The sequence below is a fragment of the Amblyomma mixtum genome, unplaced genomic scaffold (assembly GCF_055824585.1).
Source record: "Amblyomma mixtum isolate Tamu unplaced genomic scaffold, ASM5582458v1 scaffold_137, whole genome shotgun sequence".
In the NCBI taxonomy this organism is placed as follows: Eukaryota; Metazoa; Arthropoda; class Arachnida; order Ixodida; family Ixodidae; genus Amblyomma; species Amblyomma mixtum.
The window spans coordinates 4,267-30,521 of NW_028317670.1; the positions used below are offsets into that span (position 1 = coordinate 4,267).

General features: G+C 49.8%; 1 protein-coding gene across 2 annotated transcripts; it reads left to right on the top strand.

The window, feature by feature from the left end:
- Nucleotides 1-2,984: 2,984 nt before the first annotated feature.
- On the top strand, nt 2,985-8,397 carry LOC149324821 (uncharacterized). 2 transcript variants are annotated; one of them, XM_089565251.1, is made up of 4 exons: nt 3,153-3,279; nt 4,440-4,533; nt 5,044-5,149; nt 6,568-8,397. In XM_089565251.1, the coding sequence occupies exons 2-4, from the start codon at nt 4,504-4,506 to the stop codon at nt 7,506-7,508; spliced, it is 1,077 nt and encodes a 358-aa protein (XP_089421377.1). In that variant the 5' UTR covers nt 3,153-3,279; nt 4,440-4,503; the 3' UTR covers nt 7,509-8,397. The 2 variants fall into 2 exon arrangements, with proteins under 2 accessions (XP_089421376.1, XP_089421377.1); XM_089565250.1 differs by having other exon boundaries at nt 2,985-3,279; nt 5,044-8,397.
- The last annotated feature ends 17,858 nt before the right edge of the window (nt 8,398-26,255 follow it).

The window sequence follows — 26,255 nt, forward strand, 5'->3', positions numbered from 1 at the left end:
AGAAAACGCCTTCGAGGCCGCGGAGGCGGTTCGGATACGGGAGTCGACGTAAGGTGATGCAGGCCTCATCCCCGGGCACTGTCGCCCTTTGCGGAGTGGTCAGCGCATCGGGTATTAGCAATACCCGCTGCAGCCTGCGTATATCGCCTTTCTCGAATCGAAATGCAGTCCGAAAGACTCCACTGTCCATCGTATCGATGTTCATGAACCCGTGCACGGAAAGCGGGTCACGGCGATTTTGTCCGAACACTTCTAGACATAAGTCCTCTATTTCGGACCACTTCAACTGCGAGAGTAGGAGCGCGTCTCGTAGTATACTTTTCGGCATCGCGAACAGGCGGTGACGGATACCCTGCAAACGAAACTCGGGAAAAACTCGAACACGATGCCCGCACGCGCACCCAACGATCACAAACGCTCACGACAACGCGCTCCGAAGAATGGCTTGCGTGGTCTTGACTTGGCTCTCGCAATGGCAAACTCCTCTATTTTTCGTAATATGAAAACAGCGCAGTTAGAACCAAACCACCGCAGTTACAACAAATGCACAGTAAACGTAATCAACTATTATTAATTTATTCACTCATAAATGAGAGAGTCTTGGTAGTTTTAATTACCACCACTAGGAGGCGCAACGAGTCGCCTCGCTTGAGCGGACGGGGAAGACGCAGCGCTAAAACTACTCTTGCGCGACGCTCCGCTGTGGCTCCGCTAGGAACTGGGAGCCGAGCGGACAGTAAACCCGCTCAGCTAAAACTCTATTCTTTCCACGCTGGAGCCCCTTCTTCGCCCTCCTCTCAGCGTCGGCGCCTGCGGCATTCCCCGACTTCCCTCGCAGTTTTGCACCGGTTCTTTTCTCCTCCGGCCAGTGCCGCTGTCACTTTTGCGGGGTGTGCTTGACCAGTTGAAGGGCAGAATTGGAGAGACATGGGAGAAGCCCTTGCCCTGACCCAAAATGAGCCTTTGGCCCCGAGACCCGACGATTCCTGATGCCAACAGTCTCTTTGCTGGAGCGCCTCCGGGGTCCCACAAAGGGAAGATGTCGCTGGAGATGGCGGCCCTCTGCAGACGCGCAGCGCACCCACGAAACACAAAAAGCGCTAATAGATGTCTAAAAAAAGTCTCGGAAAAAAAAGCTTGACATCTAGAAGAAGTTTTACCTAAGCAGTTTTTTAGACTTAGACGTTCACTAGCCCTCTATTAGCTCTGCTAACGCTACGCTTGTATACGGCTAGAAAACTTCTGAGGTAGAACTTTTCTAGAATTTTTTTAGACGTTCCTTTTTTTTTCCGAAATGGGTGCCCGTATTATTGTACGCGTTTCAAGACTGATTTTAGTGCTGCCTTTAAACCCTCTAAAGCTTTAAAAATGTTATAGTTCATTTTTCTGGTATACACCACTCAAAAATGAACTCGAAAACTGATTTGCAATGACCCGAACAATGAGCCCACATTACAAGGGATGTATGGCTGTAGTAATGAGCCATAAATGCATGTGCTAGCACACTTTTCAGTCACTGCGTTACTCTTTATTGAATTCAGTGCATACACACCCACAAAAAAAAGAAAAGGATCAGGAAATTAATGTTAGAAGCCACGGAGGAGGTAGCTTCACTGGTTTGGCTGACGTTACAACGGTAAGCACTTGGATGGCGGGAAAATGTCGAGCAGCAACCAATTGTTAAATCAAAAATTCATTCGGCCCCGGGCCTTGTTCACAACGGATGCGTTGATGAGCAAGTTGCTGTGATGTGGATGGCACTGAAGAGCTCGCTAGGTGTTCCAAAAATCGCTTTTCTTGCAAGGAGGATGCCAACTAGACTGTAACAAGAGGAAGTCAAATCCAGCTCTCTTCAGCAGCCTGCAGAAGTGAAAAATATTAGAGTAACCAAAAGCACAGTCAGTCAGGTGCATGTAGAATGGCCAATGAGGAGTCTGAAGCAAATAAGACCAAGAAAGGGCAAGGAGTGACAGCACAGGCAATAAAATAAGCTAATTAAAAACATAGATGCATATGATATCACTGCAAGCGGCATTTCAGCAGAGTGCTACGGCTCACCATAAACTCAAGAAGTCAATCACTGTGGAGGCCTTTAACAGAAGCAAAATCCAAACAGCATGCATGGACACTGAAAGCCAAGCAGTCAATAGCAAGTGCACTGCCTTACTGTGATGCACACGGTACTCATAGAACCTCCTAAGCTGCATCTTGCAAACAGGCTTTCTCTTACCTACAAGATGTGGCTGAATCAAAAGTGCTTGATGTTTGACGTCTTGCACCGTCGCATGAAAACAGCAGAGATGCTGCTGTCCTGGTAATGCCTGCATCACTTCAGTATACACGAGATGTGTTAAATCTTGGACCTTAACTTGACAGCCACACAGGGCACATCTGAAAGATAAGACAAATAAAAGTGCGTGTGTTCCTAACACTGCATTGCCAAAGAAGCCCTTTCTAATCTGTACGATGAATCTCAAACAGTGGGCAAGAGATTACTTACACCACTGCAAGAGATTACTTACACCACTGCAAAAGAAGCATTACTCCAGATTCCCACCTCAGAACTGAAACAATCTCCAGGCCAACTCGTCATAACAACCAAGTACAAGGTGCTGCTATTAATTTGCGTGAAACTAGACCAGGTCCTTGCTCCTCCGGTCAACAGTTGGAGTTCTAAAGGACAAACAAATAATGGGGCTTGTGGAATGAACATTAGCAAAGAGCCTAGACCTATACAAGAAATCATGAAGTGAAAGAAAAGGTGTCAGCTACAGAGTGTGCTTACCAAAACTTGAGAAGTTGAGCAGGCAAGGAGGTCCTCTGAAAACCACTGTTGAACAGCCTGTACCCAATACGAAATGTACTGTCAGCAGCAAAAGTTCGCGGGATCTCCAGCGCGTGGCGGAGCGACGCAAAACCATAGAGTAATATAGAAGTAAAGAGCGGACACTCCCGTAGGCCCCAGCGGCCGACTTTAGGGTGCCTCGATGCGCGCGCCCTCTTGGAGGGTGGTGCCATTCTTTGAAGGGGCGAACGCCGCCTCCGGAGCGGCAGCGGCCATTTCGCTCCCCACGCGTCGCCGCGGCTGCTTGGGAGAGGCACGTGCGCGGCGTTTTCTGGGACAAAATGCCCGGGTGTTGCGTGCCCCAGTGCACGAACCACTCACGAAATGAGTGGAAGATGTACCGGTTCCCTAAAGAACCGAAAAGACGGCTTCTCTGGCTCGTAAAAATCAAGCGCGACAAGTGGCAACCCACGGACCGCTCGTGTGTATGCAGCGTAAGTTATGCTTCTTCTGTATTCGTAGTTATTCTTTCATTTGCATGCTTTATACCGTAGCGTTTGTCAGTCTTGTATCCTAGATATCTGGCGCATATGCTTGCGTGTTTAACTCGTTTATTTCTGGGCAACACGACATGCTTAGTTCTTATAATCTCTTGTTGTACATGTAGTACTGCGAGCGCGTAAAGATGTGCGCTCTTTGCTACCGGATCCTTGTGCAATTTCTTTTTTGTGCGCAGTGGAACGTAAGGGGAGCTCTAAGTTACCTTTTATGCTATGACATACAGAGCGCTTTGAGGAATTTTCTCGGCGTTGTATTCTTGTGCCGCTGTCCAACTCAGACGGTGTGCGTGCGTGCGCGCGCCCGTTTGTGTGTGTGTGTGTGTGTGAGAGAGAAAAAGAAATGAGGCGTATGACCAAGCAAGACGCATGTGTGGCCATGACAATCATGTCAGGATTCGTTATGACTAGTTTACTAACGGCTAATTGGTAGTTACTGCATGTATAAAGGCACGCTTAACTTGGTGATCGATATGTGTTTTGTGATCACGCTTGTCTAGACATTCGCTTTTCTTTCCCCATTCGATGACCGGTGAATTATCTGAACATCTGACTGGAGATGAGTGACGAGGATTTCATGACTACGGAGCCCTTTAACAACGGAAATTTCTTAATGGTGATGACAGGATCAGACGAAAGAGAAAGCTGTTTCATTGAAGCTCCACAAAATTTGTGGACAGCATGATCGAAAGCGGGAAGTCGTGAAAAATCCAGGATTGACTTACAGCATTGCCTTCTTGCGCGCACATATATGAGTGCAACGTTTTATTTTTAAAGGAATTTCTTAGCTCACTGCCCATGTTCCACCTAGCAGCAAAGGCAAGAACCTTTAGTATCTTAACATGGGAAGCACACATCTCTTCAGTGTCCAATAATTTCCTCGCACTCTCCCCGTTTTTTTTTTTTTCAGAAAGAAGTCGAAGGTCTTTTGCCTCTTTCTTAGTATATCTTAACAAGCACCTGAATTTCACTTATAACTGCTTGGGCATATCCCTGTTTGTGTTACTTATTTTTAGCTGTTTAGAATGTTAGTGTGAAGCCCTCTCAATTTAAACATTAATAAGTTTGTCTGATCATTGCATGTTTCTGTGTTACAGGCACATTTTGAAGAAAGCGCCTTTGAGCAGAATAGGGCTGACGGGTGGAAAAAATTGAAGCCCAATGCTGTGCCAACGCTTTTTTCCTTCAGAGGTATAATAAGCCACATATTTCTACATTAACGAAAGTTTGCAACGCTTCTTTCCTAATCCTATTGCTTCTTTCATTCTTAGCCTGATTGTTCTAACTTAGTACTGTAATGACCGGCCATTTGTAGACTCACGTGGAGCGATTATTTTTTTTTTTCATCATACTGCAGACCCAGTGAAGGGTCCTAGCAAGAGGGGTAACAATTTCAGAACAAAACACAAAAGCATAAAGTGCAAAAACACGAACATAAAATTCACACAAATGTTTCTTCAGAGAATTAGGCGGCTCACATTACAGTAAGACTCTTCATACCTCCGGTCAATAGAATAGCTCGTTTTCATTTTTTACAGGGAGGTAAATCAGCCGCGCCTTCCGCCCAGAAGCATGATGCTGACAATTTTGCATTTTATTTAATTTTATGTCTAAACGTAGCAAGACTTGGAGCATGCTCGTTCGTAATGATAAAATAATGCACCATCTGATTTGCAGCATGTGTGGCCTCTCTTTTTTCAGCGATGCCTAAGCACAGGAAGCCGCCAAAGGAAAGGTTACAAGGGGTGCCTGCGGCAGCAGAGCAAAGGGGCACTCTGCAGCATCAACAGAGTGCTTCTGATACCACATCAACAGAAATTCAGGACCAATACGTCAACGACATGGCTGATATGCCACACACGGCAAATCAAGAACTGCAGCCATTGCCCAGTGACGACAGGGAGACGGCTCAAAGTCAGATGAACAACTCACCTCGCCCAAGTTCCATTCCAGAAACTTCAATACCCGCCACAGATGATTCCCTGCAAGTTGCCTGCGCACTTCGTGCAACCCGTGCAGAGAAGTGCAGTAACAGCTCATGTGCTACACTTAATAAACAGCTAGAGGACATGAAGAAAAAATACGCGAAACTTAGCGAAGTTCACAGCAAAACAAGTGCTACAAATAAGTCAATTAAAAGGAAGCTTCAAAAAATGGAAAAGGCCAGCGAAATGTTACGAAAAAAACTGAAGTTCCTAAATCAAGACCAAATGCGAGCCCTGTCTCGGAACAGCAACAAAGGTTCCACCTGGTCGTCCAAAACAATTAAACAAGCCCTTCAGATCAAATTTGCGAGTGGAACTTCAGGCTACGAAACCCTAAGAAGACTTGGGTACCCACTGCCTTCTAATAGGACTCTTGTCCGTCGTCTTCAGGGACTCAAGTTCCTACCAGGAATCTTAACTGAAGTGATTGACGTTCTCAGAGTAAAAGCAGAGGGCATGGAAGATATTGAAAAAGATTGTGTGCTTTATCTCGATGAAATGGAAATTGCACAAGGGTATGACCTCGATCGTGCTGAAGACATTGTGTTTGGAGGGAAAACATTTCCAGCAGTTCCAGATGAACCTGCATGTCATTGCTTAGTGTTTATGGTCGGAGGATTGAACACAAGGTGGAAGCAGGTAATCGCATACCATTTTACAGGAAGCTCTGTCGACGGGGGTCTGCTTAAGAGTTTTGTTCTGGAAATCGTGCAGCTTTGCGCTGACATTTCTCTTAGAGTGCTTGTGGTAACCTCTGATATGGGAGCGTCCAACAGAGCTATGTGGCGCGAGTTAGGTTTTTCTAGCCATAGGAATTCTAACACTGTGTGCTCAATCCCTCATCCGATGCTTCAGGGAAAGGAACTCTTTTTCACTGCGGACGCGGCTCACGTGATAAAAAATATCCGAGGTCAGCTTTTAAACTCTATTGACTTTACGCTGAGCGATGCAACTGTCTGCCAACATAGCTTACCCTCAAACAAAGTCAAGCTGGAGCACGTGCGCGCTGTCGTAGAATACGACTCTAGCAAAGAGCTGAAAATTGCACCCAAACTTTCTGAAGCTCATGTCAGCAAAGGCCACTTCACAAAAATGAAGGTCGGCATAGCAGTTCAGTTCTTCAAGGAATCCCCAGCCGCCATTCGTTGCCTAATAAGAGAGAAAGTGCTCGAACCAGAAGCTGAAACCACAGCATGGTTCCTGGAGCTCATCGCAAAATGGTACAAACTGATGTCCTCACGACATCCGTCAGTTGCACTTAGTTGGCAAGATATGGCAAAGTACCATGAAGCCTTGCACATGTTGCGCCTGGCAGTGGACACAATTCAAGGCATGCAGATGGGCAGCACATCCCAGTGGAAGCCCTCACAGGCAGGTCTCATGATTGCAACAACAGTTGTCCTTCGTTTGCAAGATATTGTGCTTAAAATGGATGGCTACAAATTCTTTCTCACCGGGAGACTGCTACAGGACTGCCTGGAGAATCTTTTTTCTGTTGTGCGTCACAGGAAACCCGTTCCAAACGCGTATGACATGAAATGTGCTTTGAAACTTGTATGCGTCAGTCAGTTTTTGCACACACCAGCAACCTCAAGCTATGAAACGGATGATTCTGAGTACCTGCTTGATATGATTTCACAAGGAAAAAAAGACTACGTTGGAGATGTTGAAGAGGAAATTGACGATGGGGAAATTCTGTTCATTGAAGCACTGACTTCAATTGAGTGCAGTATTTTGCATCATATTGGCGGATTTGTTGTGAAAGGAATTTTGAAGAAAACGAACTGCGAGCAGTGCAAGGCTGCAATGCTTGGCTCGACGAACCATGAGCATGCATATTTAACTGCACTGAAAGAGTACGTCCAAGATGGTGAGAACTTGTGTTATCCGAGTGGTGCGGTTATGAGCCTTCTTCAATCCTGCGAAGAGCACTTTAAAGGAATCACGTCCTGGACAGACAATCTGTTCACCCTTAAGTCCCCTCTAAAGGCTGTCACAGAATATTTAAACAAGAACACACGATTCACTATGGAGGCCTGTCAGCAACACAAGGATTCTCTGGCAAACATACTGATATCAAGTTATGCAAGAGTACGGCTACGCATTCACCTGCGTCAGCTCGAAGCTGCGAGAGTCAATGGGCATGGAAGCAAGAGATGCGCTGCAGTTAATTTGCAGTGAGTTGTAGCGCTTGTTTTTGACATTTTAAGGTTTCCGACCAAATAAACAAGCTATCACATCGGAAATCGCTAATTATCGGATGCAGTTTCTTTTTTCATTGTTCAGAAACCGTGTGGCTGCTTTATTTTAGCGGCATCGATATCTGATTTATAGTAGTGAGCAGTTTACATTATATTGCTGCATAAGATATGCTAAACAGGGCTTATAGTCCGTGACTGCGTGAGTCAAAATTTAATGCTATAGAAACCATATGTGTGAAGCACCAAGTAATCTGGCATGTATTAAAAAGTTTGTTTATCTCCATCTGCATATCGAAAGTAACGCGAAAGAAAGGAAAACGAAATTCAGAATAGCTATGGGAATGCTTTTCTGAGCATAAAATAGCCGTAAAGTACTATATTGTGTAATGTAAAATGAAAGAACATGCCTATATGTATACTCAAGCTTAACACAAAAATGTTCCAGAAGTCGTTTATTTTGTAGTATTAGCGAGTAATGCTCCGCAAAAATTATAAATCACGTTTGAAACTACAAAGAAACATTAAAAGTGGCCCGGATGTGTTCGCTGGGCGGTATATGGCGCTCGGCTGCACGGGCGCGACACAGCCGCGGCGGCCGAGTTTCGATAGAGCTGAAAAACACAGTGCCTTGTACTAGGTCGATATCTGTGCATGTTAATAAAAACCTGAGGTGGACGAAATTTCCGATGTCCTCCACCACGGCTTCATAACAGCCGATGTCGCGAAATTACAAAAACCGTGAATGTGACACTGGCTGGCTCGCCGCCCTTGGCTGCGTACGGAGCGGGCATCCTAATGGCGGACGTCGTAGCAGACGACGCGGTTGTCTCCACCCTGCACGGCGGCGGCGGGAGGAGCGCGCGCATCGAGGCACCCTAGCCGACTTTTGTGCACAGCGCACCTAGCGGACCCGGGGAAACGCACTGGCCTCAGAGATGATAGGCATAAAAAGGAATCTTGGAGGCTCTACTGTCAAAACCTGGTGGTGGGCATCTGCCCTTGACGCAGCTTTGTTGCCTCTTTGGAAGAGCCGCCGCCGCCGCCTTTAAGGCCGACAGCTGCAGCTTCTTGTTGGACAGTTCACGGGGCGGAAGAAACAACCGTCGCAGCACCACAGCAGTACACAAAACGGACGTGCCCACGAAGCTTGCAGACGCCGCAAAAAAATACAGCCGCTCACACCGTCGGTCCGTTGCACACTGCCGCCTGGGCGTGCTTGCCCGTTGGCTTGACGCACTTAAAAGACGCCGCTGTTGCTGACGTAACTGCGGCCGTAGGCGCGCAGCGCACGTCACTGCAAGCCAAGATATGCCAAGACCATACTCTTTTTCTTTTTTTATTTGCACGTTCAGTGCCATCTGGCGGAAACGGGGAAGCGCCGAACTCGGCCGCGAAAGGGCCCGAGTGTCCGCTCTTTACTTTTATGTTACTCTATGGCAAAACTGCATTGCTGCGCCATCTGCCGCAACCGCGCCTGATGAGGCTCGCGGCACTTCCGCGCCAGTCATTCTTTGCGCATGCCTGTCCTATCTTTGCTATCAGGCATGTCTCATCGCTGGCTTCCCCCGGGGTGCGCTTTTGACGCTCGTCACAGCCGCTGGAGCGTTGTGGAACCGCCGCCGCGCGTCTGCTTCGCCTGCTGCGATGGTGGACGGAGCGCCTGAGCATCTTTTGCACGGCGCGCTATATTCTCTGAATAAATGACTTGAGCGTTAAATGTAATTCGAGTCCTTTCGACTCAGTTAAGATGTGTGTTCAGCCATTTACAACGAGTACACCTTTCCGTTAACACAGGAAAAACCTAACACGAATTGAGATGTTATTTCCTACGAACGTATACGAGAGGCGTGTCGTCCCCCCCCCCCCCCCTCGGCCCCAAATAACCACCGAAATCGAGCTTCTACCTCCCGCTCGCTTGCCAGTGTTGTTCATGGACACGTGCCACACAATGGTACCACCTAACTTGCTTGACCCAAAAATCACCCCGATTCCTTCCCGAAAAACAATTGCTGGCTGCTTGCCTGGCGTGACATTTCCGAGTTTTGCTTCAATTATGAGCATGAACGTGGAGGTAGTCTGCAGTTTTCTGAGTCATATCTTTTATTTACAGTCGTTTCATGTCATCGCATGGCCCATGGGTTCTCGCCTCCGCTCCCGCAAAAAGAATACTGCCAGTGTAATTTATCATGTCACCATCCTTAACTGTAGAATGTACTGTCACGTTGTAGTGACGGCAGTCCAGCGGTCAGGAAGACACCAGAAATACTTGCAAACGAAGCTCTTTATTTGGGCTGACTTGCGCCCTCAAAAGAACTGAATCACTCGGCGGCGGCGTAAGCAACAGGCGTGCTCGGCGGTCGTCGAACTACGAATGTCCGCCGCTCGCGGCATCGCTCAATTTAAAGGCGGCAAGGAAACTTCCAGATAACAGGACAAGATCATCTACAGTAATCTAGAAAAACCTAGATGCAGCACTTCATGGCTGCGATCAATCGAGATTAGTCTGGTCGCTTCTCGCGCCACGAACAAAAGTGATAACAACCCTTTCCTGCAGCCTTGAGCGTGAACGAACAAACACTACAATGATACGTGGCATTACCCCCCTTCCAAAGAAGCATCGTCTCGATGCTTTAAAATGAAAATAAACACGGAGAATGAAACTTCGAGTCCTTCAGCGTTCATAATATGGCTTCAGGCGTACGACATGTACGACTTCCGGGCGTGGGCGGCGTCGCTGAGATGCTGTCGTGCCGTCGGGGATGACTTCATAGTCGAGGTCACCGATGCGACGGAGAACCCTGTACGGGCCAAAGTAGCGTCGCAGCAACTTTTCGCTCAATCCGCGGCGGCGAACTGGCGTCCATATCCAAACCCGATCACCTGGCTTGTAATGCGTGTCTCGTCGGCGCAGATTGTAGCGTCGGGCGTCGGTGTGCTGCTGGTCTTGAATGCGAAGCCGTGCAAGTCTTCGGGCTTCCTCGGCGCGATGAAGGTAGGCGGCGACGTCGAGGTTGTCTTCGTCGGAAACGTGCGGGAGCATTGCGTCGAGTGTTGTTGTGGGCTTCCTGCCGTATACCAGCTGGAATGGAGTAAACCTGGTTGTCTCCTGGGTGGCAGTATTATAGGCGAAGATCACGTAGGGCAGAATAGAGTCCCACGTCTTGTGTTCGGCGTCGATGAACATGGAGAGCATGTCTGCGATGGTCTTGTTCAGACGCTCTGTGAGTCCGTTGGTTTGCGGATGATAGGCAGTTGTCCTCCGATGACTTGTCTGGCTGTACTTTAAAATGGCTTGCGTCAGTTCCGCTGTAAATGCTGTTCCTCTGTCTGTGATGAGTACTTCGGGTGCGCCGTGTCGGAGGAGAATTTGTTCGACAAAAAATTTTGCAACTTCTGTTGCGGTACCACTAGGCAACGCTTTTGCTTCGGCGTAGCGGGTCATGTAGTGGGTGGCCACGATGATCCACTTGTTACCTGATGATGAAGTAGGAAAGGGGCCGAGTAGGTCCATCCCGATTTGCTGAAAGGGCTTAGTTGGCGGTGGTATGGGGTTCAGGAGTCCGGCTGGTCTAGTCGGAGGCGTTTTGCGTCGTTGACACTCACGGCACGTTTTCACGTAATGCGAAACGTCGGTAGCTAGCCGCGGCCAATAGTACTTCTCCTGGATGCGGTGCAACGTGCGAGCAATCCCGAGATGCCCTGCAGTCGGCTCATCATGACATGCCTGCATAATTTCTTGCCTGAGATTTTTGGGCACGACAAGAAGATGCACTGTCCTGTTGGGCGCGAAGTTCTTCTTCAGAAGGACATTATTGTGAAGGACGAAGGACGACAGTTGGCGCTTGAACCCTCGGGGAGGCGATGCGGTCTTGCCTTGCAGATAATCAAAAAGGCTTTGCAACTCAGGATCCGAGCGCTGCTGCTGCGCGAAACTGCTCGCGCTTACCGGTCCTAAGAAAGCGTCGTCGTCTTCCTCTTCCGGTGCTGCGTCGACGGGGGCTCGCGACAAGCAGTCTGCGTCGGAATGCTTGCGGCCAGATTTGTAGACTACAGTTATGTCGAATTCTTGAAGGCGCAGGCTCCAACGAGCAAGGCGGCCGGAGGGATCTTTCAAATTGGCTAGCCAGCACAGAGCATGGTGATCGCTCACAACCTTGAATGGTCGTCCGTACAGGTAGGGGCGAAATTTCGACGTGGCCCAAATAATGACGAGACATTCTTTCTCGGTGGTCGAGTAGTTGGCCTCGGCTTTCGACAGTGAACGGCTAGCGTACGCGATAACCTTCTCCTGTCTGCCATTTTTCTGAACGAGGACCGCTCCTAAGCCCACACTGCTTGCATCGGTATGAACTTCGGTTTCGGCGTTTTCATCAAAGTGCCCGAGCACAGGAGGGGACTGTAAGCGCCGCTTCAGTTCGTTGAAAGCTTCCTCTTGCGGCCTTTCCCATTTAAAAGGCACGTCAGCCTTAGTAAGTTGGGTCAAAGGTTCAGCGATGCGCGAAAAGTTCTTGACGAATCGCCGGTAATAAGCGCATAATCCAAGGAATCTGCGTGTAGCCTTCTTGTCATTAGGCTGTGGAAACTCTGCGATCGCAGCCGTCTTCTTGGGGTCTGGGCGAACTCCATCCTTGCTTACGACGTGACCAAGGAACAGCAGCTCCTCGTAAGCGAAGTGGCACTTCTCTCGTTTCAGTGTCAGGCCTGAAGACTTGATCGTTTCCAGCACTATCCGAAGCCTTCTGAGGTGGTCTTCAAAGCTTGAGGAGAAGACAACAACGTCATCTAAGTAGACTAGGCAAATCTGCCATTTCAAGCCTGCGAGCACCGTATCCATTACTCGCTGGAACGTCGCTGGGGCAGAGCAGAGGCCGAATGGCATCACCTTGAACTCGAAGAGTCCGTCTGGCGTGATGAACGCAGTCTTCTCGCGATCTCTTTCGTCGACTTCAATTTGCCAGTAGCCGCTCTTCAGGTCCATCGATGAGAAGTACTTAGCGTTGCACAGCCGGTCCAGTGTATCGTCGATGCGGGGGAGGGGGTAGACATCCTTCTTCGTAATGTTGTTCAGGCGGCGGTAATCGACGCAAAAGCGAAGGGTGCCGTCTTTCTTTTTCACTAGGACGACCGGTGCTGCCCAGGGGCTCCTCGATGGCTGGATGACGTCGTCACGAAGCATTTCCTCAACTTGCTTGCGGATAGCTTGGCGTTCTAACGGCGATACGCGGTAGGGGCTCTGTCGCAGTGGTCGTGCGTGTTCGTCTGTGACAATGCGGTGCTTGGCAAGCCGGGTTCGTCGCACATTCGATGCTGATGAGAAGCAATCGGTGTACCTTTGAAGAAGACTGCGTATTTGGTCTTGTCTGCTCCGGGGTAATGCTGGGTTGATGTCGAACGTGGGTTGATGGCCTTGTTCAGATAGTTCTGCAGGTTGGTCGGGTAGGGCAAATACGTCTCTGATGTCTGCCAGCTCGTCGAGGAAAGCGATCGTCGTACCTTTGTTTAGATGCCGGTATTCTTCGGTGAAGTTGGTTAGCAACACCTGGGCTCGGCCATTTCGGATTTCGGCGACTCCCCTCGCGACGCCCAATCCTCGATCCAGGAGTAACTGGGTGTTCCCCTCGATAACACCTTCGGCATTTTCGATGTCTCCAGTACCTATGCCGACGAGAACACTTGATCGGGGCGGCACGCTCAATGCTTCATCGAGGACGTTTAAGGCAACGTGATGAGTCGCGCTCGTCGCAACAGGTATGGCTTTTTCCGTGGAAAGCTTGATCGACTTAGATCGAAGGTCGATGATCGCCCGATGTTCGTTCAGGAAGTCCATTCCCAAAATCACGTCTCTCGAGCATTGCTGTAGGATCAGGAAGGTTGTCGCATAGGTTCTCCCATTTACAGTAACTCTCGCGGTGCAGCGTCCTGACGGCGTAATCAGGTTGCCACCTGCGGTACGGATCAGCGGGCCATCCCAGGTTGTCACCTTCCTGAGTCGGACAGCGAGTGGGCCACTCATGACAGAGTAGTCAGCTCCCGTGTCCACCAAGGCAGTAACCGCGTGACCGTCGACCGTAACTTCAAGGTCACTTGTTCGCGTTCTGGTATTGTACGTTGTCTTCGGTGTCCGATCTCGGCTTCGTCGAGTAGTGAGGCTGCGGTGGGCGTACTGCGACGTTACTTCACTGGGCAGCGGTAAAAGCTTCAAGTCTGGCCGCGTCGTCGTCAGTGTCGTCGTCGTCGGTGTTGTCGTCGTCGGTGTTGTCGTCGTCGGTGTTGTCGTCGTCGGTGTTGTCGTCGTAGTTGAGGCATGGTCTCGAGTACTCGTCGATGGAGGATCTTTGTCATTGCGCTTAGAAGCAACCTCACCTCCAGAGGCTGCTTTATTTAGTTTAACCTTCGTGGGCTGGGGGAGCGTCCACGCACGGCGTAACCTCGGCTAGGAGAAACAAAGCGCGGGGACGATGGCGACGGGGAACGTGATAGGCGGCTCGGCGATGAGTATTCTTCCCGACGTAAAAACTCCTCGATTTCGGCTGGTCGCTGGCCGGGTCGGGGTCGTGGAGCGTCGTAAGAGAACCCTCGGATGCCCAGTCTTCTGTATGGGCAGTGCCGGAGGACGTGACCGGCTTCGCCACAGTGGAAGCATAGTGGGCGGCGCTGGTCGGGAGTTCTCCACTCGTCGCATTTCCTCGGCTGCGCGCGTCGCTCGTAGGACGGGCGGGTTGGGGCGAGTGGGCGGCGGTCCAACGCAGCTGGCTGAGGGCGATAGGGGCTTGGGTCCCGTCGTCGAGGTGCAGGACGGCGCACAGCTGCGGCGTAAGTCATGGCTGGGGGCTGCAGAGGCTGCGTGGGTGTCGGCGTCACACCCAAGGCCTGTTGAACCTCGTCCCGGATGACGTCAGTGAGCGATGAAAGTTGCGGCTGCGTTCCCGTTGGCAGCAACCGTCGGAGCTCCTCTCGCACAACTTCACGTATAACCTCCCGCAGGTTATCATTGTTAGCGGTGTCCATGCAGCTTGCTGACAAAAAGCGCTGCTGGCGGTCATACTGGCGGGCTGGGGCGTCGAGAGTTTTCTCCATTGTGGATGCCTCTTCTACGAATTCAACGACGCTTTTCGGTGGGTTGCGAACGAGGCCGGCAAATAGTTGCTCTTTAACTCCTCGCATAAGCAACTTCACCTTCTCTTCTTCCTTCATGTTCATGTCGGCACGCCGGAAGAGACGCTTCATCTCCTCAGTATACACTGCAACGGTCTCGTTTGGGTGTTGTATGCGAGACTGTAGCAGCTGCTGGGCTCTCTCCTTTCGCACGACGTTTGTGAAGGTCTTCAGAAGCTGTTCCTTGAAGGTTTCCCAGTTGGCAAGGCTGGCTTCCTCATTCTCGAACCAGACTCTTGCTGGTCCCTCCAGGGCGAAGAAGACGTACCTAAATTTCATGGCGTCGTCCCAGTTGTTGAAGACAGCCACACGGTCGAACTGCTCCAGCCATTCCTCGGGGTCGGCGCCAGGCGAAGCGTCGAAGGTTGGTGGCACCCGGGGCTGCTGCAGAATGATTGGAGTGGTCGTCTGGGGCAAGGTCATGATGAACGTTGGTACTTGCTTTCGCTTCCGGGTAGGGTCCTGCAGGGTCCCGAACTCAGGTGCGTCCCCTTGCAGGCGTCGGCTTGCGCGGTGGACTGGACTCAGGTCCTGCGGTAGATGACTCAAAGGGCTGGCGTCTCGACTTGTAGGGGGTGTCCGGAACATGGGAGGCTACCCAGCACCTCCACCAGATGTCACGTTGTAGTGACGGCAGTCCAGCGGTCAGGAAGACACCAGAAATACTTGCAAACGAAGCTCTTTATTTGGGCTGACTTGCGCCCTCAAAAGAACTGAATCACTCGGCGGCGGCGTAAGCAACAGGCGTGCTCGGCGGTCGTCGAACTACGAATGTCCGCCGCTCGCGGCATCGCTCAATTTAAAGGCGGCAAGGAAACTTCCAGATAACAGGACAAGATCATCTACAGTAATCTAGAAAAACCTAGATGCAGCACTTCATGGCTGCGATCAATCGAGATTAGTCTGGTCGCTTCTCGCGCCACGAACAAAAGTGATAACAACCCTTTCCTGCAGCCTTGAGCGTGAACGAACAAACACTACAATGATACGTGGCAGTATACTCCTCCAAACCTACATGGTGGCGTTCGATGAGAAATGGTATAAATTACGTGTCCAGGCTTGATTTCGAACAAGAGGCTACACCAAGGGTTATGAAAATATGAAAAAGAAGCACGCAATCGATGGTGGTGAAAAAGAGATATATTTAAATTGAGGTGCTTTCCTGAAAAACAAAAACGAACAAAAGATCATAAAGAGAGCTTTAGGGCAGGTACCATTTAGTGGCCGGTATAGTGGCCTTCTGACGCTATCACTTCAGCGATTCTCCGCGGCATGGACGCGTACAGAGCCCTCACAGTTTCAGTTTCTGTGCTCAGTGCGCTCCAGCCCTCTTCAATTGCTCTCCAAAGAGCATCGGCGTTGGGGATGTGGCGCCTTTGGGCAGCGAGGCGCCTTTTCATTAGTCCCCACAAATTCTCGATAGGATTCAGGTCCGCGCCGCTCGGAGGCCACGGCAGTCGCAGCACACCACAAGAGTCAAGTGTAGCTTCCGTAAGGCGCGCAGTATGTACTGGACTGCGGTCGTGCTGCAGCCAGTAAAAGCCGTCAGGAAACGGGCCGTCCAGGGCATACGGCACCAGTGTCTTCTTAATGATGTCGCAGTATGATGGAGCATTAAAAGTTCCATCGATGCGGACCAAAGGGCCGAGTCCATCTTTGCTGATGGCTCCCCAGACGGCAACGCTGCAGCGGCCACTCGATAGCACGCACTGCGTGTACTCCGGTCGGTATCTAAAACAAACGAGAAAAAGAACTATCATTATGAGCTACGCCATACCTGCGGCAAGTACAACCGCTGTCATCACTGAGAATAAGTTGCCGAAAACCGAATCGGCGCACGAAAAGGAAACTTAAAATATTGTAAACTGTTATGTTTGTTTGCCTTCTTAAGAAATAGGGCTTTTGAGAAAAAATGTCCGAGTTAAAAAAAGAAAGCTCACGTGACGAGAATGCTGCTATATGAGTTACTCAGTTGCTCTAGGATGGCTGGTGAACAGATCCGGCTGGTATATTCTGAACACTTCATTGGACAGTAAGCTGCTCGCCAAAGATAAAATGCGGATTCCTCTTCATTTTAAAGTACGGATTTGTATCTAAGATTTAAATACTTTATGTTATAAACATGAACCTCAGTCATACCTGCAGTTGAGAGGCCGCCAAACACGCTGCTGTTGGTCCCACCTGGTGCAGAACGTGGATTCATCAGTAAAGATGACTTGGCCCCAGTCTTCAACACCCCAGTGCTCGTACGCCTTAGCAAATTCCAGCCGCTGCCGGCGTTGGTTCTCTGTCAAATAGGGCTTTTGTGCTGCGGCACAATTTTTTAATCCCGCTTCTTTGAGGCGCCTTCTAATTGTGTCGCATGACACATGAATGCCGAGCTCTTTCTTGATTTCTTTGGCGCTCAAGAAGGGATCAACCACAGCAGCGGCAATAATCAGTCCGTCGTCTTCTTCCTCAGTGACCCTCGGTCGTCCACTGCGGTGGGCGTCAGCAATTCGTCCTTGATCGTCTTGGAATGCTTTCACCACTCGTGTTACTGCCGATTTAGACCTTCCTGTCAGGCGACATATTTCTTTCTGGGGCACACCTTCCACGAAGAGGCGTGCGATGTATCGTCTTTCATCCTCCGGAACACGAGGCACCATCGTTGCACTACAGACACCAACCTCAATTCTGGTTTCAGGAATAATGCACGACGAACAGGAATTGGGGGTCGCAATGACATCTTATCGATGCTCATGTTATCAGTCGAAAATAATGCTTGCTAGTCCAGCAACGCGTCTTGGAAGATAACATTTATTCAGGGAATATAGCGCGCCGTGCAAAAGATGCTCAGGCATCCACCGTCCACCATCGCAGCAGGCGAAGCAGACGCGCGGCGGCGGTTCCACAACGCTCCAGCGGCTGTGACGAGCGTCAAAAGCGCACCCCGGGGGAAGCCAGCGATGAGACATGCCTGATAGCAAAGATAGGACAGGCATGCGCAAAGAATGACTGGCGCGGAAGTGCCGCGAGCCTCGTCATCAGGCGCGGTTGCGGCAGATGGCGCAGCAATGCAGTTTTGCGTCGCTCCGCCACGCGCTGGAGATCCCGCAAACTTTTGCTGCTGACAGTACACAGTGAAGTTTTGCAAAAAATAAAAGCCGCCATGCCTGCAAAGAGCCGTAGTACTTCACTGCAGTGTCAAACAGCCTGCACACATACAGAGCAGCACCACTGAGTAAACTACCTTTGTGCCGGGGCTCTCAATCGCAATGAAATAAAAGCTTGACGCAGTTAAGATAACCAAAGCCTTTTAACGCGAGTTTCACTGACGGCAATCACAGCAAGGAGAATTGGAGCACACAGGTGGCCAGATGAGAGTCCTTGGCAAGAATAAAACCCTGCCAGAATGCAATAGAGCACAGACTTTAATCAATGTGTAGGAAAAAATTCGCGCCTTATCAAAGTACGCTTAAACAAAGCTGGTTGGTTTGAAGCTTTGTCAGTTCACCTTGTCATCGCCTTGGTAAAGAAAGCAACTCGCATGCGATAGCAGCCTAGCTGTATCCACTTAACAAAAGCTCAAATACATGCAAATGCCCTGCTTTAATACATTCAATGCTGCACTTTGGTATGTAAAACACTGGCTGATACTGTTTTGTGAACCAAAGGTTCAGTAGCCGGCAAAGCCGACACTTTCACCACAGAAGGTTACTTATTTTTGCGGAAAACGAGGCTTACATCTCAGTGCAACACTGGTAGTAAACGATACCGCAGAAAAAGGGGAAAATGCAAACTGCAGCGGCGTGAAGTGCCAACCAGCGCGGAAAAAAGTGCACAGCGAAACGTACTACAACGTGCGCAGCATCCGCTTCGTGCGCGTAGCTATCGCTAGCCTCTGCAACGCCAAATGACCAAATGAAGTACTAAATTTCTAAACGTAAAAATAAACAAATCATCAAAGAACGAAAAAACAAATTGAATGTAATACTTTCATGTAAAATTAAGCACTTGCAGCTTCCACTAAGATTTTTTTCTGCTTTAAACGGTTAAAACCACTTTGGCAAACTATCCTGCATCGCCACCGTGCGGAGCGACACCAAGCTGCAAGCTGCGGCGTGACTCAAGAAAGATTGCCTCCAAGATACGCCGCCACGAAAAGATAGCGCGCGGGTGATCTGCGCGATAAATTGCGCGCGAGCAAGCTCAGCGAAGGCGGCGGGAAGGCGGCGAAGGCAGCGTGCGCTGCGCCTGTCAATCCGCATGCTGCCGCCAGCTAGCCGAGGCGTAACAGAGGCGTTCGCAACATGAAGCAAATTTTTTCACTCGCGTAACTACCGTCGGCTTTCAGGGCCATTATATGTTACCTAAATCCAGCCTTACGAGTGGCGGGTTAGCTGCACTCGATGTGGAACGTGATTCGGGCTCTGTAGGAGAAAACGCGCTTTCTGTGTTCGAATACAAAGAGCGGTCTTTGCACCGGCGCGCCTGCTCTTCGAAACGTCAAGCAGGAGAGCCATCTAATTTATGTGCCGTGATTTACAGCATGTTTAATCCACGGTGGCAACTCTGCTGATTTCTGGCGCATCTCCTTGACGTGGTCTCAAGTTCCACGTGTTAGAAACAAGTCTAGAAAACATCTGACTACAGATGTTTCACAGAAGTTTCACAGCAAACGTCTGACTGCAGATGTTTAAGAGACGTCGCAGAGGAAACTTCTTGTCGACATCTATGAGACGTTTGAACACAGCGCAAGACGTTTGTAGTCATTTGAAGCTGTTCCGGGACGTTCGTAAGACTATAGAGGCTAGAAGTTTTGACTAGTGTCGTGAACAGGCGCCCTCGCCAGCCGCCGCGCCGAAACCTGTTTCGATGCTAGCGTAGGTGGCGCTGTTCGCGGCAGGCCAGTTAGGCGAGCCGAGAAGACCGATGCCGCCGCCGCAGCTCCTCGTGTCGCTCGTCGAGTCTTTCTCGTTTGTTTCCGCTTCGCTCACTTCGTTTCTGATTGCCTGGCATGTTTGTGCGCAACGCATGACAACGCATTTGATAAAATGCGTGTCTACCTAGCCTTCAAGCAGTTCAGCGATGAGGTTTTGAAAGGACTTTTTTTTTACAAGGATAAGCTCGACAAAATTTTCCGTACTACTGAGCCAACAGAAGGATTGGTGAAGCTCATGGAACGCTTGATATTTGTCATGGCATCAAGGTTGCCCTCCAAAGGGCTTCGCCCAGAGTAAGCAAGTGCGAGCTTTCTGAAGAATTTTTAGCTTTTTTGAATGAATGGGAACGGTACGCCGCTCAGCACGGCGATGGATTTCTCAGTGCAGGGACTGCCCTCGGACTTCGTGTGACGCTGAAAAGCACACTGTCACTTATGATTTATGTGACGCGTCATCACTATAAAATACAAATATCTCCTGACAGCCAATTTGATGTCACACAAATAGGGGGCTAATATCCCCGTCGCTGTGATTGTCTGAGACGTAGTACATGGAAATCATGTCGGTGAGGGTACGGTTCAGAAAATCGGTGAGGCCGTTCGTCTAATGGGTGGTAGGCCGTGACGAATTGATGGCGGACGGAGCAGGAGCGCAGAAGTTCGACGACCACTTGAAAAAGAAAGCAGCGGCCGCGATCGGTGAGCAGGTGACGGGGAGCGCTGTGGTGGAGAATTACGTCGTGCTGGAGAAAGTCAGCGACATCAGTGGCGCAGCTGGTTGGCATCGCTCGTGCGATAGCATAGCGCGTCTAGTAGTCCGTCGCGACGGCGACCCATTTGGTTACCATGGCAAACACCGGAAAAGGGCCGAGCAAGTCGACGACACGGAAAACGGCTCTACTGGGATGGGAATCGGCTGAAGGTGTTCGGGAAGGAGAACCGAGGCCGCCTTCCGGCATTGGCAAAGCTCGCAAGCGGCTACATAACATCGGACAGAACGGTATAGACCTGGACAAAAGAAGTGGCGGCGCACGCTGTCGTACATGCGGGAGACGCCAAGATGACCTGCCGTGGGAACGCCATGAAGCTGCTCAACGACGCTGCAGCGCAGGTGTTGAGGGACCACGAGCAAGAGCTCAGTGCCGTCAGGCTGCATATTGCGCCGGTCGAGGATGTTCTTATGAAGCAGGAACGGGGCGAGAGAAGCATCAAAGCGGTTGGCGGTGAGGCTGTCGATGAGGAAGCGTAGAGAGACATCCAAGCGCTGTTTTTGTGCAATGTTGCGGAAGTATACTAGATGGATAAAACGCAGGCGTCAGCTTCACATTCGTTGGGGGAAGGTGGATCGACAGGGTGACGGGACAAGCACTCTGCGTCCTGGTGCAAGCGGCCCGACTTGTATTCTTGAAGGCGAAGAGCCCAGCTCACCTGCCGGCCAGTAGAGTCTTTGAGCGAAGAACGCCAGCATAAGGCGTGATGATCCGTTATAACAGAGAAGGGATGCCCAAACAAGTAAAGGTAGAATTTGGCAACGGCCCAAACGAGGGCAGGCATTCCCGCTCGGTGATAGAATAGTTGCGTTCTGTCACAGAAAGGAGACGGCTGGCGTACGCAATGACGCGAAGCTGATTGCAATGCCGTTGAGCAAGTAGGTCGCCAATTCCATGGCCGCTCGCGTCGGTCCGAAGTTCCATAGGTGCTGAAGGATCAAAGTGAGCCAAGACAGACGGAGCGATGAGGACAGGTGGGCCCCCAAGAGAACGGGACGTCCTTCATGAGGAGCGTGGTAAGAGGGCAGGCTATTCTCAATGAACCGTTCTCGATGAACCGGCGGAAATATGAGCATAGCCCGAGGAAGCTGCGCACATCGCTGTAGGAACGCGGAGTAGGAAAGGAACGCACGCCGCGGACTTTTTCGGGGTCGGGTTGGATCCCAGCGGAATCAACAAAGTGGGCAGGGACCGTCACCTTACGGCGGCCGAAGGTACATTACTTCGAATCAGCTGAAGACCAGCGCGGCGGAGGACGGCAAAGATGGCTGAGAGGTGGTGCAGGCGCTTTGGAATGTGGACGAAAAAGTAGCAGAGGCACGTCGTCCATTTAAATCCGCGCAAAAGGGAGTCCATCATGCGCTGGGAGGTCGCAGGGGCATTGCAGAGGCCGAAAGTCACGACTTTAAATTGATACCGGTCGTCCGGGGAGACCCAGCATCTCCACTAATTGTCACGTGTGGGCTATAAGCAGCAGAGGTAAATATGCTAGGCAAAGGATCGACGGCGTGGGACAGTCGTTGCTGTTTTTCTCAAAATAATGGCGCGTACCCACTCCGGGGGTGGGCCAAGACACAGGCGGTGACTGACAGGTGCTCAAAATGTGAAACAATGAAATAAATAAAACGAAAGAAATATAATGGTGCATCACACAAGCTCGCACCTCAACGTCGTCTTCGTTCCAAAACTACGAGGTGAACAACAACTTCGTCGTCCTCCCAGGATCCGTAGCAATATAGCCTTTATAGATTACAAGAAAGCATTTGGCTGAGTCAAAACTTCACCATGCAGTCATGCAGGCATTGCGGAATCAGGGTGTAGAAAAGTCTTATGTACAAATACTAAAAAGTATCTGTAACGGGTGCACAGGTATCACAGTCTTCTATAAAATCAGCAATAAAATTCGAATACGAAAGGGTTGAAATGGCGTCAGGCAGGGAGACGCGATCTCGCCAATGCTATTCACCGCCAGTCTACACAAGGTATTCAGAGCTGTGGAGTGGGAACAGTTAGGGACGAGAGTTAACGGAGAATACCTTAGTAATCTACGATTGGCTCATGACATTGCATTACTAAGTCTCACTCAGAAGGTGAACTGCAAATCATGATCAATGAGTTAGTTAGGCAGAGCAGTAACGTGTGTCTAAAATTAATCTGCAGAAATCCAATCATGTCCAATAGTCTCCAAAGGGAGCAGCAGATTACAGTTGGCAGCGAGGTGCTGGAAGTGTTAAGGGAATACGCCTACTTAGTTCAGGTAGAGACCACAAATCTGAATCACGAGAGCGAAATAACTAGGAGAATAAGAATGGGGTGTACAGCATTTGAGAGGTTTTCCCACATGGTGCATGACAGTATACCAATATCACCCAAGAGAAAATTGTGTAACAGCTGTATCTTACTTGTACTCACGTATGAGGCAGAAACGTGGAAGCTGCATCCCAAGGTCACGAGTTTAATTGCGGCTGCGGTGACCGCGTATTTAGGCGAAGACACTTGAGCCTAGCGGCTTGAGCATCTAAATTGCACCTGGGAGGTGCGGTGTTAGGTACCCAGTACCGCCGGGTACCCACCGGTGGTGCGCTTTTTCTTGGCCTGGCGCTCGGCTTCTTTAGGTTGAAATGCATGTGAAATGGGTCTTTGACTCACCTTGAGTAGACGAAAACACTCCGCGCCATGGGGCTGTTTGGCCTCAGATGGCCTTGTGCCATAAAAAAATAATACCATCATCATCGTCGTATTTTGGTTGAGGCGATATACTAATCGCCCCTCTGCTATTTGATGCTAGCGCGCGATGAACAAACCCAGGTGATCCCAATTAATACTGAGCTCTCCACAACACGTCTCCATTTCCTACCCTAATGGCAAAAAAAGCCAACGATGGGAATATTGGAAAAAAAACATCCAGTACGTTATTGGATTATGGTAATAGAAAACACGGTGGTTGATAGCGACGTTGGGCCGTTGGTTGCTGGTAGTGTGGCATGTTAGGACTGTTGGGACAGGGGCCATGCTGGTGTATGTCGGGAATGCGGCCATGTTACATCTGTTGCAGTGAGATATCAAAAAACTGAAGCTCCTCCAGCTAGCTTTATTTTTTGTTCATGATCTTGCTCTTCTTCACCCACCTGCCAGTGCAGCTGGGCCCCAAAAAACAGGATTGTTGATGTACTGCCGGAGCACGAGGGCAGAAACCTTGCGATGCACTCTGCAGAAAAGATTGAAATGGAAATATTAGTATCGCTAGGTTTTTTTCCTTCCCTCTATTAGAGCGCTGAAAATGTGAGGACTGTATTGCGACCACAGGATTAAAATCAACCTAAATCAAGAACCGCTGAAACTATTCCCACTCTAAAAAAATAATCTGCAGTTCTTACTTATGAACGTATGATATACCGAGTATCATCATCTGTAGCATGACTACCTCCACTGCAGGATAAAGGACTCTCCTATATCCCTCCAAATAATCCTGTCGTGTGTCATGAGAGAAAAATATAAAGAAGCGTAATTTTTTATTGTCCTTTCAGGACTTTTATTTGGTATTAACAAGAGGAGCAGTATAAAGATAATATAAGAAGAGTGGCAGCAGTAGTGCAGCTGAGACGTCGTAGACAAGACTTTAAGAACGAAAAAGGGTACACACGCCACTGATACACCAGTGGCAAAAAAAAAAAAATAGAAGCAACGAAAACAACCGAAAGGTGAAGCTAACGAGTGTCAATGCTCCAAGTGATGCATGTGGGGGCTTGCGCCACAATTTACAATTTATTTAATAAACATTCGACGTCACGGGCAACCAGGTGAGAACACACATCCGTGCTTGGCAACTGGGGGGCAGGCAAACTCACTGAGTGGAAATAAATGGCGAAGCCTGGCAGCTGGAATGCACCCTGAAGCCTGCATCGCGCTGTTTACTTGCATCGCGCGCCAACTCGGTCGGGTCAAGCTCCGCTGTTGTCCTTGCTGCGGCACACTTAAGGGTGGCCTCAATCGCTTCTGGAAGATTCATACTCATTGCGCGCCTCTGACCGACGGGTTATGGCGCCTATCATGCCATTCATGATCTTTTTGGGGCTCTTGGGATCCACCGCGTCTGCGTTGTCCCGTGTTGATGTGGAGTCTATTCCAGAATGGGCGGAGAAGTTCGAACCAGATGCGCTGAAGCCATCATGCAAGCAAGGTACTGCTTCCTTTACACCGTACGAGACTCACAGTCTTGGCGCCCTCATTCCTCTCTTTCCAAAAGAAGTGAGCAACACAAGAAATGTCCAGTTTTTAGTTTAGTTTTTACTTGACGGGAAGGCACAAATGTTGGCTCTGCAGTAGTATATTGTCCGCGCACACGATTGTTACCAGAGAAAGCCATACAACTTGTGTCTTATATTTATTGGAAGACTTTCCCTTGGGAGTACTGTGTCTCCATCTTAGGTCGTACTCCCCACCACACCCCGGGAAAAAAGACCATTTACCTGCTTATGTATGTTTTGCAAATGGTTTCGTACCATGAGGGTGTTGGTTCTAGTAGTATTAGTAGTAGTACGAGCTGCAGCAGTAGTAGTAGTAGAAGGGGTGTTAGAGGGTAGCGGTAGCAGCAGTCAGGCCTGTCTTTTTGGGGCTGTGGCAGCTGATGTCGTCATGTGTCAATCGAAAGAATGCTGAAATTCATTCGTGTATGCGGGGAAGTGTTAATATGGAAGTGCTGGCTTAAAACTAGCACCCGAAGCAAATAGAGTTCAAGCTATGTTGCCTACAGATATTATTGTTGGTTATGCTTGTGAAAATGGGCCTCTGACCCCATCCCGAGCAAATCAGATACCTAAGTCAATGCGCTGTTAATGTTGATGAGAACAAACGCGCGTTAATGATATCCTAGTCGAAATCAAGAGGAAGAAGTGGGCTTGGGCAGGGCATGTAATGCGAAGGCAAGATAACCGATGGTCCTTAAGGGTAACGGAGTGGATTCCAAGAGAAGGCAAGCGTAGCTGGGGGCGGCAGAAAGTTAGGTGGGCGGATGAGATTAAGAAAATTGCGGGAATATGGTGGCCGCGGCTGGCGAAGGACATGGTTAATTGGAGAGACATGGGAGAGGCCTTTGCTCTGCAGTGGGCGTAGTTAGGCTGCTGCTGCTGCTGCTGCTGATGATGATGAATCATCACTAATATACAGCTCCATCGACAAGCGTTTTTTTTTCTTTTTGAAATCTGGTGGAACATTGTGCGACACGGGATTTGAGCCCAGGTCCTCTGGCAGGCGTTGTCATGTCTTCATAAATATATTTAACAGGAACCGCAGCGGTGACCTAGAGGTCTCAGCATCCTCCTCGCATACGGGAGGTGCGGGGTTCGATCCCCAGTGCCGTCGGGTACCCATCGCTGATACAATGGGTACAAGCTTTCCCATGGTCTGGTACTCTGCTTCTTTAGGGAGAACTGCTTGGGAAATGGGCCTTTGACCCCACCTTGTGTAGAAGCAAATACATTGTGCCATGGCGCTCTTTGGCCGCTGATGCCCTTGCGCGATAAAAATCCATCTTCATCATCATATCTATCAGGAACCGCTCAGCCAGGCGCGTGTGCTAGTCAGTGCACCTCCGGGATTCGGCTCGTCAGCAAAGGAATCCAACCTGCTCGCTCTAAGCTGCCGTGATGGGGCGGGTCATCGTCTTATGTGGCCGGGAACACAATGGCACGCTACTTACGCCATGCGTTACAATCTCGTGCGTGCGGAATTTGAGATGAACACCAGCGTCATCTTAATCCATAATAAAGGGGACGTCAGCTGCTTGAAAAATTACAGACCGATCAGCTTACTGTCCGTTGCCTACTAAGAGGCGACGATACTCTGTGCGTTTTCTCCATCATTAAATGAGATAGGCGAA